Source organism: Schistocerca piceifrons, chromosome 7 (assembly GCF_021461385.2).
Source record: "Schistocerca piceifrons isolate TAMUIC-IGC-003096 chromosome 7, iqSchPice1.1, whole genome shotgun sequence".
In the NCBI taxonomy this organism is placed as follows: domain Eukaryota; kingdom Metazoa; phylum Arthropoda; class Insecta; order Orthoptera; family Acrididae; genus Schistocerca; species Schistocerca piceifrons.
The window spans coordinates 978,448-994,209 of NC_060144.1; the positions used below are offsets into that span (position 1 = coordinate 978,448).

At 38.9% G+C, this 15,762-nt stretch overlaps 1 protein-coding gene across 1 annotated transcript in view; it reads right to left on the reverse strand.

The window, feature by feature from the left end:
- The window catches only part of LOC124805294 (protein unc-13 homolog B), a 473,759-nt gene that overhangs the window by 168,319 nt on the left and 289,678 nt on the right, over positions 1-15,762 (reverse strand). The window contains exon 13 of the mRNA XM_047265806.1: positions 6,056-6,240. Coding sequence (XP_047121762.1) covers positions 6,056-6,240 — 185 coding nt within the window. The remainder of the gene's footprint in view (positions 1-6,055; positions 6,241-15,762) is intronic.

Below are 15,762 nucleotides of genomic sequence, written 5' to 3' on the forward strand. Positions count from 1 at the left end.
AGAGAATATAGTATCAGGAGTCACCCAGAGGAGCTAGATGAAGCAACATCATACACATGTTGACTTTACTGATGTTCTGCAGCAGCACAGTCAATCCTGGATGAACAAAACTGTCAGTCAACATAACCAGGAGCTGACTGGATTGCTGCTGACTTTGAATAAAGCTTATGTTGATGCTGTGCCTGTTGCTGCTGGGGAAAGAACTGATTGATGAAAATATAAGATTGGCACCATTGCTAGTAGTAGAATTCCTGTGATTACAGATGTAAGAGGTAAGCCTTTACGTAGAAAGGATGAGTTGTCATTTATATAAAAAATTAAATGAAGTTCACGTATATTCATATCAATAGGTTATTCCTAGATCAACAATCGAAAGCCTGTGCTTATGAGCTAATGCTGCCAGAAAACTCATTTGTGATTGTTTCACTGTAAAGAGCCCCATTGGGAAACTTTCACATATTGGTACAAAAATTTATGTCATTATTATGCCATGCAACAGACAAAATTGTTTTCTGAATGATTTTGATAAATGGTTTTTGCTTGGAAATGTTACTTAACACTTACAATATGTGTTACATTGTTAATTTTCCCACCAGGATTATACAGGAAGATAGTATATTAATAGACAATATTTTTGTAAATGAACACTTAATATAAATGTGTCTAGTAATGAATAGTCTCTATGACCATGATGCATGACTGGTGATACTAGAATCTTTCCTGGTTACAATGAAATGGTCACATTCAAAAAGGTTAGAGTAATCAATGAACAGACAACAAAAAGTTGGAAGGCAACATTGTAGCAAGCTGGTTGGAAAGATGTGTACAATGTGACAGATGTCAGTTTGAAATTTAATATATTTTTAGGTGGGCATCTATCAATGTTTAACAGTTGCTTTCACAAGAAAATAATAAATACAGTACTAATAAGCCATCAAAAAAGCCCTGAATTATAAAAGGGATCAAAATATTGTGTGCTAGGGAAAGTAAATTGTTTGATATGGTTGAGACAAACACTGAAATAGGACTGGGTTCATATTACAAGAAATACTGATTGTATTAAGAAATGTGACCAAAAAATCTCCATATAATTTCTCAAACCAATAATTCAGATAATCAAATTAAGTCTATTTGGGCAGTAGCTAAAAGAAACACTAGGTAATCAGTTTAGGAATGCAAGAACTTTGTTATTAAAGAAACAACCAAATAATAAATGATATTAGCCAGGTGGGCAATGTATTTAATAATTATTTCCTGGAAGTAACTAAGAGGATTGGCATATGTACTCAAGGGATAAAGCAACAGGTTATACACTATGTGATCAAAAGTATCTGCACACCCCAAAAAACATACATTTTTCATATTAGGTGTATTGTGCTGCCACCTATTGAGAGGTACTCCACATGAGCAACCTCAGTAGCCATTAGACATCATGAGAGAGCTAAATGCGGTGCTCTGCACAACTCACGGACTTCGAACATGGCCAGGTCATTGGGTGTCACTTCGTCACACATCTGCATGTGAGATTTTCACACTCCTAAACATTCTTAGGTCCTCTGTTTCCAATGTGATAGTGAAGTGGAAACATGAAGGGACACGTACAGCACAAAAGTGTACAGGCTAACCTAGTCTGTTGACGGACCGAGACCGCCGACAGTTGATGGTTATAATGTGTAATAGGCAGACATCTATTCGGACCATCACATAGGAATTCCAAACTGTGGTGTCACCGCCAGACACCACACTTGCTAGGTGGTAGCCTTTAAATCAGCCGCATGTCGCCACTATCAGTGATTGCAGACCGAGCGCCGGCACACAGCAGGTCTAGAGAGACTTCCTAGCACTCGCCCCAGTTGTACAACCGACTTTGCTAGCGATGGTTCACTGACAAAATACACTCTCATTTGCCAAAACGATAGTTAGCATATCCATCAGCTACATCATTTGCTACAACCTAGCAAGGCGCCATTACCAGTTACTATTGATACTGTGATAATGTACCGTCAAGACCGACGTTCACCATTTATGGAGTAAAGTTAAGTATTCCACCAGCTACGTCCGTTTTTTCTAAATTCTAATTTCCTTGCCCTGTTCCAGACCTCACACCAGCCTGTGTGAGCTAAAACTCGTGCCTTTTGGCTTCCTCTTGTAACCCGTTGTTGGCTCTCCTGCCAACCCACAATACAAACTGCATCAGGATCCACTGCAAGTACTATGACAACTGTGCATGAGGTGAGAAAATGTGGTTTCCATTGTCAAGCAGCTGCTCATAAGCCACACATCACACCAGTAAACGTCAAACGATGCCTCGCTTGGTGTAAGGAGTGTAAACACTGGACGATTGAATAGTCATTGTAACCAGGTAAGATTCTAGGCTAACCAGTCTTGCATCATGGTCATGGAGACTGTTCATTACTAGACACATTTATATCACTGATTTAAGTGTTCATTTACAAAAATATTGTCTATTAATGAACTACCTTCCTGTGTAATCCTGGTGGGAAAATTAACAATGGAGCACATATTGTAAGTGTTAAGTAACATTTCCAAATCATTCCTTTTATCAAAATTTTTCAGAAAAAAATTTGGCTGTTGTGTGCATAATAATGAATTAAATTTTCGTCCTTTTGCTCAGAACTATCCAAACTATTCCCATTTAGTACCTTTGCTGTTACCCTTCGCACACCCCATTCACCCCCCCCCTCCCATGCCCCCCTCCCCCCCCCCCCCCCCCCTCCTCTGAAATTTCAATTTTCACAGCCTCAGTCTCCACCTAAAAGGGGACAAATCTTCATCTCTTATCCTCTCTTTTATACATAATCTGTGTATCCAACTGGGAATCCTTTCTGCCCCTATGCAATGGCCCCAATGAAATTTCAAGTCACAAGCACCAACCCTAAACTATGAACTAACCTGTGCCAGCATTGACATTCGTCACTTGTGGTCATACTATTGTAAATAGTTACACAGATATACCTTGTTTTATCCATTAGAGGCCTGTTACAGATGTGTTTATAACTTATATGTACTGGAGACAGTCATTTAATAAGAAGGGAGTGACAACATGAAAATTTCTCTGACAAGATACAAGGCATGTTTTTTAAGTAAGGTCCATTTTGTTATAGACACTAGAAGTTCATGCGCGTACTGCAATGAGCACCTGCAACGCGTACCAGCAAGCCTCGGGAACAACTGTGCTCAGTTTTAGTTCTGCTGCTTACATGTACGGTTCTGTTCTGTGCTTTAAAAATGTTTAAGACTATTAACTCGCCCGGAGCGTGTGTGGTTCACTCAGTGATACGGTTTTTGTCAGCAAGGACCCTGTCTGCTGCAGAAATTCATCAACAGATTTGTGAATTGTATGATGATACTGTTATGAGTGGAAGCAATGTGCGTATGTGGCTATGAGAATTCAAAGACGGCCATGACAAGGTCCATGATGAGGACCGCTCCGGTCACGCTTCTTTAATTACAGACGATTTGATGGCTTCAGTTGAAGTGAGGATTTGTGAGAAAAGGCGCTTCACAATAACAGGTCTCTCAAATGAATTTCCTTATGTGTTGAGATCGGTGCTTTACAACTTTGTTTCTGAACACCTAAAGTTTAGAAAACCGTGCTCCTGTTGGGTCCCGAAACTCCTAACAGAGGACCACAAAAACCAACGGTTTGAGTGTGTGATGAAGTTCTTGACTCATTGTCACGAAGAAGGTGATGGCTTCTTAGGTCAGATCATAACTGGAGATGAAACATGGGTTTCACATATCACACCTGAATTGAAGCAACATTTTATTTATTTTTATTTATTTATTTTATTTATTTATCTCTTGTTCTGGTGATCCATGTTGTGACAGCATCACAGGATATGGAACGTGTCAATTTTACAAGCTTTTGGCTAGAATTTATGGTAATACATAAAACAAAACAAAAACAGTAAACAGTAACTTAGGTCCCACTACAAAAAAATACATTTTAGAAAGTAGTGGAATGGAGACACAAACCCTCACCTGTAAAGGTGAAGGGCAAACAGACACTGTGCCAGTGCAAAATCATAGTGTTGATGTTTTGGGATAAGCATGGTGTTTGGTTGGTCAACTTCACACAACGAGGAACCACTATCAATGCAGAAGCATACTGCCAAACCCTGAGAAAGCTACAGAGAGCAATTCAAAACAAAAGACATGGCATGCTGACAAAGAGAATTGTCCTTCTCCACGACAATGCAAGACCTTATGCTGCAGGTCAGACCTGTGATTTACTGGACAGTTTTGAGTGGGAAGTTTCAGACGACTCACCCTACAGTCCTGATCTTGTGCCGAGCAATTACCATCTGTTCCTCCACTTCAAAGAACACTTCAGTGGCAACCGTTACAATAATGACGATGACATGAAAACGGCAGTGAATTCTTGGTTATCGGACCAGGAGGCAAGTTTTTAAGTAGAGGGTATATTAAAATTGGTTGAGAGGTATGATACATGTTTGAAAAAACTTGGCAACTATGTTGAAAAACAAAGTGAGGTATGTACTTTATGAAAACAAATTTACTTTTTTGAAATAATCTTTCATTGTGTACTTATGTTCAAACAGACCTTACTTAAAAAACACACCTTGTATTATCTCACACAAGTCAATGCTGCAAATATTAGCAAAGCATCTGAGCTAAACCAGGGTGTTTTACTTTCATGTTGCATCAGGACTCTTACCTTGAACCTTGTTGAGCAGTCTACAGAGGACATATTACACAAAAAGTGGTCTAAACATTCAGATGGAAATGTAACAGGCACAAAATCTATCCAACCAAGGAATTAATGAAAAATTAGTTTGTGAACTACTTATGAGATAGAAGTTGATGGTAAACAGATGGTTCTGTTTAGTCCCATCTGGAGCTGTAGAGCCTAGAAAATGGCACAGTAGGGCAACCATGATGAATAATTTTACTATCTTGTGTACTCTCTCACAGGGTAAAACTCTCTCACAGGGTTTTATGAAACTGTTTGTCCTATCGTTTCTCTTTTTTTTTTCCTATAAGAAACAGCATCAGGAAAACCTCCAATGAAACACTGAGCTACTGTACCTAACTATAGTTACAAAAATTCAGTAATAATAAAAACTAAATGATAAACCTCCACAACATCAAACAAATAATAAACACCCCAGGGCAGCAACAATATTGCCATGACTTAAATCTAATCAATCACAATATTATGTGACTACAATACAAAATAAAAACTGTAGAAGTATGGAATTATGACATATAATTTCCCCAACTAATAATTTACAAAAAAAGAGAACATGAGCATCTGTGTAATAGAACTGATTGTACACTTACAAGCAAATGCACATGGAGAACAGTTTACTTACGGGGAGGGAACAGACAAGACAGAAACAATATGAGGCACAAATGCTAGCTTTCAGAAGTGTGGATTCCTTTGTCCTGTGTAAGAGAGGAAAAGATGGGAGAAATGAGCTTATTCAGAGATAAAACTGAAAAGTCGTTCAGGACCCTGTGTCACAGATTGGAGAGAACAGACTGCTTTATCAGAGTATTAAGTGACTTTCCTATTTCATTTCAGACTAACCTCTATGGCTCACTTAAAAGAACTCACCATTCTTAAAATTAATCTTCATTGATCATTTTTGGGTATTTCTTTTTCCTATACTTGTTTTGGATGCAAGCCATTTTATGACATTTAAGTTAGCATTTTAAAATATGGGAACTCCAAGTTGGAATATGAACAATTTAAGCAAAAGATAGACTGCTACTTACCATAAAGATGATACGTTAAGTTGCAGACAGGCACAACAGGAAGACACTTACACAATAGCTTTCAGTCATAGCCTTCATCAGAAAAGGAAATACACACACAGATTTTCATTCACATAAGCAAGCACACCCCACGCACATATTTCTGCCACCTTTGGCAACTTTGATGAGAATGCACTGGATATTATAAGTTAGCACTTTACCTATTGAAGACCTATAAAAGCACTTCACAAAGAATTTCCTTAAATATTTCTGTCATTTTACTGCTACAAATAATGTATAATGTACTTACGCTGGATACTCTGGAACCGATCCTTTATATGGAGGCACATCCTTCACATAATTAGTGTGTAACCACTTCACTTTGAAGTGTAAGTTCATGTATGCTGATGATTTGCAAAGGCGGTGCTGCTCATGTTCTTCTAAAGCATACTTCATATCAACAGCAAAAAGGCTCCACATTGTTGCTGCAGACAACTGTGAACAAATATTTCTGTTAACGGAAATTCAAACACTGTTTTTAGTGTCATACAGCACAATAACTGTAGTTAGGTGGCTTAGTTTTTCCATGTATGAAGACAGGAACTGGGATGTTCCTGGTGGAAGTTCTGCAGATGATCAGACTTCTTGAAACCTTGAAAAATTCCTGGATATGATGAATTCACTATTCATTGGCTATCCTGTTAGGAGGAATAATGTCATTGTGTAGAATCCTTTTTTTACATTATTTTGAAGCTGTTATGTCCTAGCCAGTAATGCCACCCGAGCCCGCTGCCAAAAGGTTGGCAGCATCAAAGTCCGGACGCCGTACGCATAAGCAGCGCCAGCGAGACAGCAAATCGCCGCAAGTCTGCGCGCGCCACCGCTGGCTTTTGGCATCTTAAGCGCTGGAGTCGTGAGCGCTAGGACAGTTCTGTATTCGCCGCTCAGTTATATACTCGCCACCGAATTGTGTACTTGCTAGTCAGTTGTGTGTTCATCGCAGCAGAGTAGTTGTTTGACATCAGCCGACGCTGACCTAGCCGCTCCGACTCGAACTAGACAGATTTCTGTAGACACCGAATTCACTACTGTGTTACTGTATCTTCATTAATAAAAGATAAGTACCGACTTTTATTTAATATGAGTGTTTGGGCTTTCATCTTTCTGTTCACTGTTCCAGCGGACCGGTCGGCCCGCTATTAAAAGTGTGGCGGTGACTTCGTAAGCCATTTCTACAGCCAAGTGTTTGTCGCTACGAACACCGCCACAAAAGAAGCATACTCTACCATATCAATCTGTGACCACTGTTCTATGTTATAAAAGAGTGACTGCTTACAGTGAAGTAAGTGTACATAATTTTTCCCACAATCCTTATTCTCTTCGCTACAAACATAACAAGGAATGAGATGACGATAGAAATGTATGTATTGTTTCCTCGTACGGTAAATTTTCATCTCCAGTTATAATATGAAATACTAGTCCTGAGCTTCTGGAATTAAACCTTTTCCTATTTATTAATTATTTTTTCACCCACAGACAACATGAATTGTATGGATGTTGTCAACATATAAATCTACACAATACAGATACACAACCTATTGATTCTTACCAGTAAAGATACATAAATGCATGCACTATTTGCTTTACTATATTAGGTGTCTGTACATCATATTTTATTATTCTAGTGGATGTATTGTAAGATGCACCTTAATCATGGCAGTTAATCATCAATATAATTGTCAACATAATTCATCATTTCAAGTAATCCTTGTCAGTGTTTGCACACATTTTTTCTAACAGCTAATCTTTGGGATATTCCTGAAACACGTATTTCACTTTTAAACATAGGCTTCACAGCCTGTGTCATATGGATCCTTCCCATCAATACCAACTTTCCCGAATTGCACAGGTGGGAAGTTTCCCTGCAATATATCGTATGTTCCTATAACCCTCCTGGCCTCAACCATTGTTAGTCACGGTCCTCACCCATCCAGTCCCTGTTCCCATTCCAGCACTGTACAGCCCTCATTCCACCATCGCACCCAGCCTTTTTGCTCCTCTTCTTTTCCACTGCCCCCCCCAATAGCCCACCATCTGACCTCCCGACTGCACACAGCTGACCTACCCTCTCTCCACCTCGTCCCTGCGCATTCCCCAGCAGCACTTCACTTCAGTGCTGTCACTCCTACCCAACTATCCCTCCCCTTCCCCACCCCAGCCTCCTTCTTACCCCTACCCAGTTGCCACTCCCATCATGTACTGGTGCTGCTGCTCACAGTGTGGCTTCAGCTGCCTGAGACTGCAGTTGTATGTGTGAGTCGCGTTAGTGTGTATATTGTGTGTGTGTGTGTGTGTGTGTGTGTGTGTGTGTGTGTGTGTGTGTGTGTGAGAGAGAGAGAGAGAGAGAGAGAGTGAGAGAGATCTATTTTTGATGAAGGCCTTACTGCCTGAAAGCTTTATTTCTGACAGTCTTTTTATTGTGCCTATCTGCAACTCATCATCCATGCTCTATGGTGAGTGGCAATTTTCCTTTTCATAATATTGTGACATTCTATCCTGGATTTTCTATTGTTCAAGAGACGCAGCTCCTCATGGCTCATTTGCATTCGCACAGACTTTTGTTCAAGAGCCAAAAAATGTGGCACTCAGTGGACACAAACATGTCATATGGAGATGATCATCCACAATGAAGTTTTTTGTACAATTTCATTCCATTATAAAGGCTGATCAACAAAGACAGAAGACTTTTTTTTCCTGTAGCTTCTGTGATACTTTCCTGTCTGTACAATGAGTATTTGAAAAAAGTGTTTTTTTTTTTTTTTAAGTGTCCATGGGTGACAGCACTCTTGTATTGGTAGGTTGGTAGTAACGTTCTATTTTGTAGGCTCTATGAATTTAGCATACCAGACTATAGAGTTGATGCGAGAGGAGCAGTACAGCGCAATAAAACTGTGTTCATTTGAACCAAACAGTCACTGAAACTTATGAAATGCTGCAGTAAGCCTAAAGTGAAGATGCACCAACTTGTGCAACAGTTGGGTTTGGTTGTTTGGGGGAAGAGACCAAACAGCAAGGTCATAGGTCTCATCGGATTAGAGAAGGATGGGGAAGGAGGTTGGCCGTACCCTTTCAAAGGAACCATCCTGGCATTTGCCTGGAGCGATTTAGGGAAATCACGGAAAGCCTAAATCAGGATGGCTGGATGCAGGATTGATGTACAACAGTGTTTAGGTGGTTCAAGAACTACAAAGAAGGCCGACATGTCTGTTTTAAGTAAGGTGAGCCTGGTGTTTTGGCTTCTGCTGTGACTGAAGTCAATATCAACAGAGTTGCTGTGATTGTCCATGAGGACAAGCGGATTACATTACGGAAACTCAGTGAAGTATTTAGGATTTTGTATGGCAGTGTCTTTATGATTGTGCATGATCATCTCCACATGACGTGTTTGTGCCCACTGAGTGCCACATTTTTTGACTCTTGAACGAAAGTCTGTGCGAATACAGATGAGTCATGAGGAGCTGTGTCTCTCTGCTGATTTGCCAGCATGCAGTTCCTCCTCACACTAATGTTACAACAGCATTCTAAATGTTGGTACTGGCTAAACTGAGTAAGCATATTGCAAGGAAATGACCAGAACTTCCTTTGATTTAGTGGAAACTTCATCATGGCAATGAGCAACCTCACGTTGCAAATCAGTTTTTGGCTCAATTCAACATTACGTGTGTACTGCATCCACCTTATAGTCCCAACAATCTTGCACTCTATGTGATACCACCCCTCCTTCCCCCCCTCTGTGCCACACCACTAAAGACACAGCTTCAGGGAATTCCATTTGAGAACTCTGAAACAGTGTGTAAGAAAAGTGAGGTGATTCTCAAGGGTCTGACATAGACTGGCATGGACCATAAGCTTGAAGACTGGCAGAGACACTATAAAAGTGTATTCAAGTAGGAGTAGAGCACAATGGAAAAAATAAGCTTAACATTTAAATGCTGTAATAACTATGCGTGGAAAAAAAGTAAGTCTTTCTCGGTCTTTGTTGATCAGCCCTTGTATACAGAATTCTAATTTGTCCACTTCTGTAGCTCAGGGTTCAGCATGTCTGGCTGCTATGTGGAGGATTCAGGTTTGATTCCTGGTGCACCAGGGATTTTTCCTTGGTGGGAGGACTGGAGCAGGGTGCACTCAGCCTTGTGATGCCAATTGAGGAGCTACTTGGAATTAGAATTAGTGGCTCCATGGTCAGTAACTCTGACAAAGGCTGTGAGAGCAGCATGCTAATACTGTGTCTCTCCATACCCTACCAAAGAATGCTAGTTACAGAGGATGACATGGTAATCAGTTGGTCCTGACTGAATCAAAACTTTGCTTTATCACACTACTTCGGGATTTTGTTTTGTTTCTCCTTCTAGGATAAAACTGGTAGCTGGATCTGGTTCTGTGTTCATGTAGAGATCTCTTCTGCTGCATACTGGTTGATGTCTTTCTTTATGTGGATCACTGTTCATAAAATGTATTCACATAGAACAGTGAAAGTTCCCATAGATTTAAACAATTCAGTGCAGTGATTTCTCTTTTTGCTTTTTGTACAGCCCTTTTTTTGCAGCTTACAGGCTGCAAATGAAGTTACATAAAACATCCTTAGATTTCTTACTGTGCCATTTCAGGGCAAACATTGAACTTTCAACAGTAACCTCCATCATCTTCATCAGGACCAACTGGTTTGTCAAAACTGCTGCTGCAGTGGCCTGTCAGCCCACAGACTGCTACTGATTGGTCGTTAGTTATGTAAAGCTGTCACAGGTGGTGCGACAAATATCTCTGGCTCTTCTCTGCATAAAGAGCTTGCTTCACTACACTACTAAGATTGTATCCACTGTCATGGTTGAAGATTTCTCACACATTCTTATTTCTACAGCCTCTTTAATTACAGAGTCCCAGTATGTAGAGCCTGGGACAAAACTTCTGTTTTGTCAAAGAGTATTTTATGTTCGGTTGTGAGGATGTGCTCAGCAACTGAAGAGTTCTCCAGTTCTTGATTTTTATACGTCATTGATGTTCTGCACAGTGGTCAGGAATGGTGCGGATGAACTGACCAATGTAATTGCTTCCAAAACCACAAGGGATGTTGAAACTCCCAGGAATCCTGAAGTTGAGACTGTCCTTAATAACATCTCCTTGATCTCCTCAGGAGATTTGAAAATAAATCTTTTATCTTGTCTTCCCAGGACTCTCACTATTTTGCTAGACGTAGCTTACAGACTGTTAGTATGTTCTGCTCAATAGTTCCTCAGAAGGTTGTGCTGTAACTAATTATACAATGAACAAGTGAAATACATATTATTCTAGTATATGAGCTACTATACACAACGAATTTATTATTCTAAGTTTATAAACTGCTGAAATATTCACTTCTTGGGGGCAGTAACACATGAGCCTCCTTTAGTTGTGGGTCATACGCATCTGTAAAATTTTATCCTTGATACATAGTCTTTGAGCTCATCATTGACTTTTGGAGAGTCACCTTTTCTCCATGTAAAATTAATTTGGTGTTTTCTATTCACCTGCATAAATGAATGAGCATTTCTCCAAATTTTTCATTTTGTACACTTGGTAGTTCATCACTTATTAGAGTATTACTGTCATCATCAAATAGTACTGTTTCACTGTGTTAGACTACTGGGGTAAATCATTGATATGTATCAAGAAGAATATTGGGCTCTGCAGACTTTCTTGGGAGACTCCAATATTAACGTATTTTGGGTTAGAAAGGAGGTAAGACTGGAGTTGGTTTGAGAGATCCCCACCTGTTGCATTCTGTTTTTCAGGTTTACAGGTAGAAATTATTTGCTACACTCCCTACCCCTTATTTGCTAGTGGATCCAGTGTCCAGTGTATTTAGCAGAACTGTGAGATCTGCTGTGTCAAAGGCTTTGGTATAGTCAAGGAATATGACTTATACATTATCCTTTGTCTAGTGCCTCCAAGGAACACAAGAAGATGCACTAAACAGGAACAGAAAACTAGAACACAACAAAAAGACAAAAACAAGTTGAGAGTGGGAACCTTGACAGGAAAGACTGAAGAGATTGTAGACATGATGGAGAGGAGAAAGATTCGTATCCTTAGGTTAAATGAGACCAAGTGGAAGGGAAAAACTCTAAAGTGCTGAGAGGTGGGTGCAAACTGTACTGGCAGGGCCACAAGAAAGAGGCAAATAATGGAGTGGGGTTTGTGTTTCACAAAAACATTGACACAGTTACTGGTGTGAGCTTTGTAAGTGAAAGGATAATTAGACCACGAGTGAACTTGGGAAAGAATAGTTTTACTATACTCCAAGTGTATGCAACTAGCAAGGTTGCAAGTGAGGAAGAAAAAATGAAATTCCTTGAAGAACTGGAAGACCAAGTAAGAGAAGATAACATTATGATAATTGGGGATCTGAATACTCTGATCAGCACAGATAGAAATGGATATGAGGAGGTGATGGGCCCTTTTGGATACGGAAGACAAAATGTTGAGGGTGAAGAAATTCTAAATCTGTGCATAAGGAATCATCTTTTAGTGAATAATACATTCTTCAAGAAACAAGATAGCCACAAAATTACTGTATATGGCTGGGATGGCCAATCTAAGACAGATATAGACTATATAATAATAGAGAAATTAACTGGAGGAAAAGTAAGGGACACTAAAGTCATACCAAGTGAGCACTTGGATAATGACCACAGGTTATTAGCAGCTGATCTAAATTATAAGAAGAAAAGTATGAATGCTGTAGAAAGAATGCCAAAATTGAGGAGTGGAAGTTGAAAGAAGAAGAAAATAAGAAAATTTTGCAAAATGTAATAGCACAAAAATTGCCAAAAATTGAAAGGGGTAATGTAGAGGAAGAGTGGAACCTATTTAAAACATCTATAGTTAATAGTGCTGTGCAGATATGCAGCAAAACAAAGAGTAAAGTCAAAAGACAAAGAAACCAATTGGTGGAACAACAGAGTAAAAGACGCAATTAAAAAATGTAATACGGCAAAGAAAAACATGGTGTTTGAAAAAAGACATCAGAACCAGGGAGAAGAGTCGGGGAATATTCACCCAGAAACTAGATCAGTATAGCAAAGGCAGCCAAAAACTACTATATGGGTTATTGAAAAGTAACAGATCTGATAGAGAGGACATAAAAGCAACTGAAACAGAGCTTGGGGATATTATCAGGGGCATAGAAGGTATCAGACAAGAGATGAAAAATTATTTTGAAATCTTACTGAATGGGGAAGGTGCACAAGAAAATGACACCAAAGTCATGGAATTAGAGGAGGAGAAGGATCCAATCTCTTGGTTAGAAACTGAGAATTCCCTGAAACAGATGAAAAGTGGTAAGGTGGCTGGAGTAGATGAGCTGACAGTAGATATGATTAAATGTACAGGAATCCATGGAATACAATGGTTAGACCGGGTTCTTGGGACAACATGGAAAGAAAAAAAAGTGCTGGATGATTGGAAAAAATGAATTATAACATAATTGTTCAAGAAATGTAATAGAAAGAAATGCAACAACTACTGAGGAATCACACTGTTATCATACTGCCTTAAAATAATGGAAAAGGTCACAGAAAAAATATTTCAGATAATTCTAGAACACCAATTAGAGGAGCAACAGCTTGGATTCAGAAATAATAGGGGAACAAGTAAGAACAAACAATAATAAGAGAAACAAGACTTGGATTACATCAGCTATAAAAATCTCTTGCAAACATAAAAGAATACTCCACAGAAGAATGCTGGCCATTGTGGCCAAGGGGTTCTAGGCACTTCAGCCTGAAACAGCACAACTGCTACAATCGCAGGTTTGAATCCTGCTTCTAAGTTCTAGGAGACTGATGACTTCAGATGTTAAGTCCCGCAGTGCTCAGAACCATTTGAACCTAAGAAGAGTGATAAGACAGGCAAAAAGGATGCAAATGATGAGTACATTAACAAATCCAGCAATAAAGTAAAAGCAATGTGGAATATTATAAAAAGAGAAAGAGGGGACATCAAAGCTACACACACGAACATAGAAATCAAACGCAACAATAAATCTATATCTAATACCCAAGTTGTGGTGAAGTCTTTAAACAAATTTTTTACAAGCATAGCCGAAAAATTGGTCAAAAATAATCTTAACACAAACTACCAACCAGCAAACCAAAAATATCACACACATGCAGAGTCAATTTTCATTACCAAAGTCACTGAAAATGATGTTGCAAAAGCCCTCAGAGAGTTAAAAAATTCATATTCAACTGGAGTTGGTGGTTCCCAGCAGCTGTCATCAAAAATTGTGTACACACACTTGCTGAACCATTAACTCACCTCTGTGACTGTTCTTTCCAGGCAGGTACTTCCCCTCAAGCTCTGAAACTATCTAAAGTAATTCCTGTCTCCAAAAAGGTGAATGTAAGCCTTATCTCAATCTCATTCTGGTTTTCTAAAGTTTTTAAAAAGAATGTTAAAAAAACTGATAGACTACATGGAAAAAAAGAAAAAAATACTAAGTTTAGCACGACATGGGTTCAGAAGCAACAAATCTACTGAAACTGCAGTATATGATTTCATAAATAAGCTATTAGAGCTGAAAGATAAAAAACAACCCATAACAGGCATTTTCTGGATCTGTTAAAGGCTTTTGACACTGCTGACCACAAAATATTGCTGGAAAAAATAGAACACTATGGTATCAGAGGAATTGCAAACACTTGGATTGCTACATTCATAACCAATTGTATGCAGAGAATCAGCATGAAATACACTAATAGACAAACCATCTCAATAACAGAAATCCTATCGAGTAACAAAACTGTAAAGCAAGGTGTACCACAGGTCTCAGTATTGGGACCTCTACTTTTCCCCCTGTACATTAATGACCTGAGGCTGAATGTAAATGCACACAAAACAATAATATCTGCACAACTGTACTCCTCAAAGGGAAGATTATAGAGGCTGTGCAAAAAGCTGTGAACTTGGCCACTGAACAACTCAGTAACTGGGCTAAAATCAACAGATTAACTATCAACACCAAAAAGACAGCTTCCATGAACTTTCACACAAAGCAACATACAAATTCCTCTCTGCCACTTGTACTGTAAGTAACCAGCCAATAGATACTGACACTGTTTTCAAATTCCTGAGTCTGTGGGTTCAAGATAACCTGAAATGGAATACACATACAGGAAAGGTAAATTTCAGATTTAGTACTGGCTGTTGTGCATTGAGTGTACTGAAATCATGTGCTAGCCTGAAAACAGTAACCAGCGTGCACTACGTTTACATACAAGCCCACCTAAAATATGGTGTGATATTCTGGGGAAATTCTCCAACTGCCCTGAGCACATTCAACATCCAGAAGAGAGCAATGAGGACCATTATGGGGAGCAAACCCAGAGACTCTTGCAAACTCATCTTCAGAAAGTTGGATATCCTTACACTGCCTTGCCTATACATTCTCGAGTCTCTAAAATTTTTCAGAAACCACATAATGCCAACTGACTCCAGAGTCATAAAAAATAATGAAATACATAAACACAACACCAAGAAAAAGTCAAATCTGCATGTTTTACGAACAAACACTCAACTGTGTAAAAAGGGAGCTTTCGACATGGACCTCCAACTGTTCAACAATCTTCCCACTAGTGTTAAGTCCATCAAAGACAACATAAAATTTAACAAAGTTGTGAAGTCATATTTGTTGTGTCACTGTTTTTACTCTATAAATGAATACCTAAACAGTAATCTTGCTATTTGTGTTAAATTGAAAACATTGAGCAATGGAGTGAAGTAAACTTAACCAATCTTTGCAATATAATACATTAGGATACTATATGTTAATATATGTTAACAATGTTAACTGATTTTTCTGACATCTATAACACACTGTGTACTGTCAGATTACATGGAATGAATAAATACTTAAATAAATAAATAAAAATAAACAAACAATAGATCTCATTTTCTCCCTCCATCAGTTAATGGAGAAGT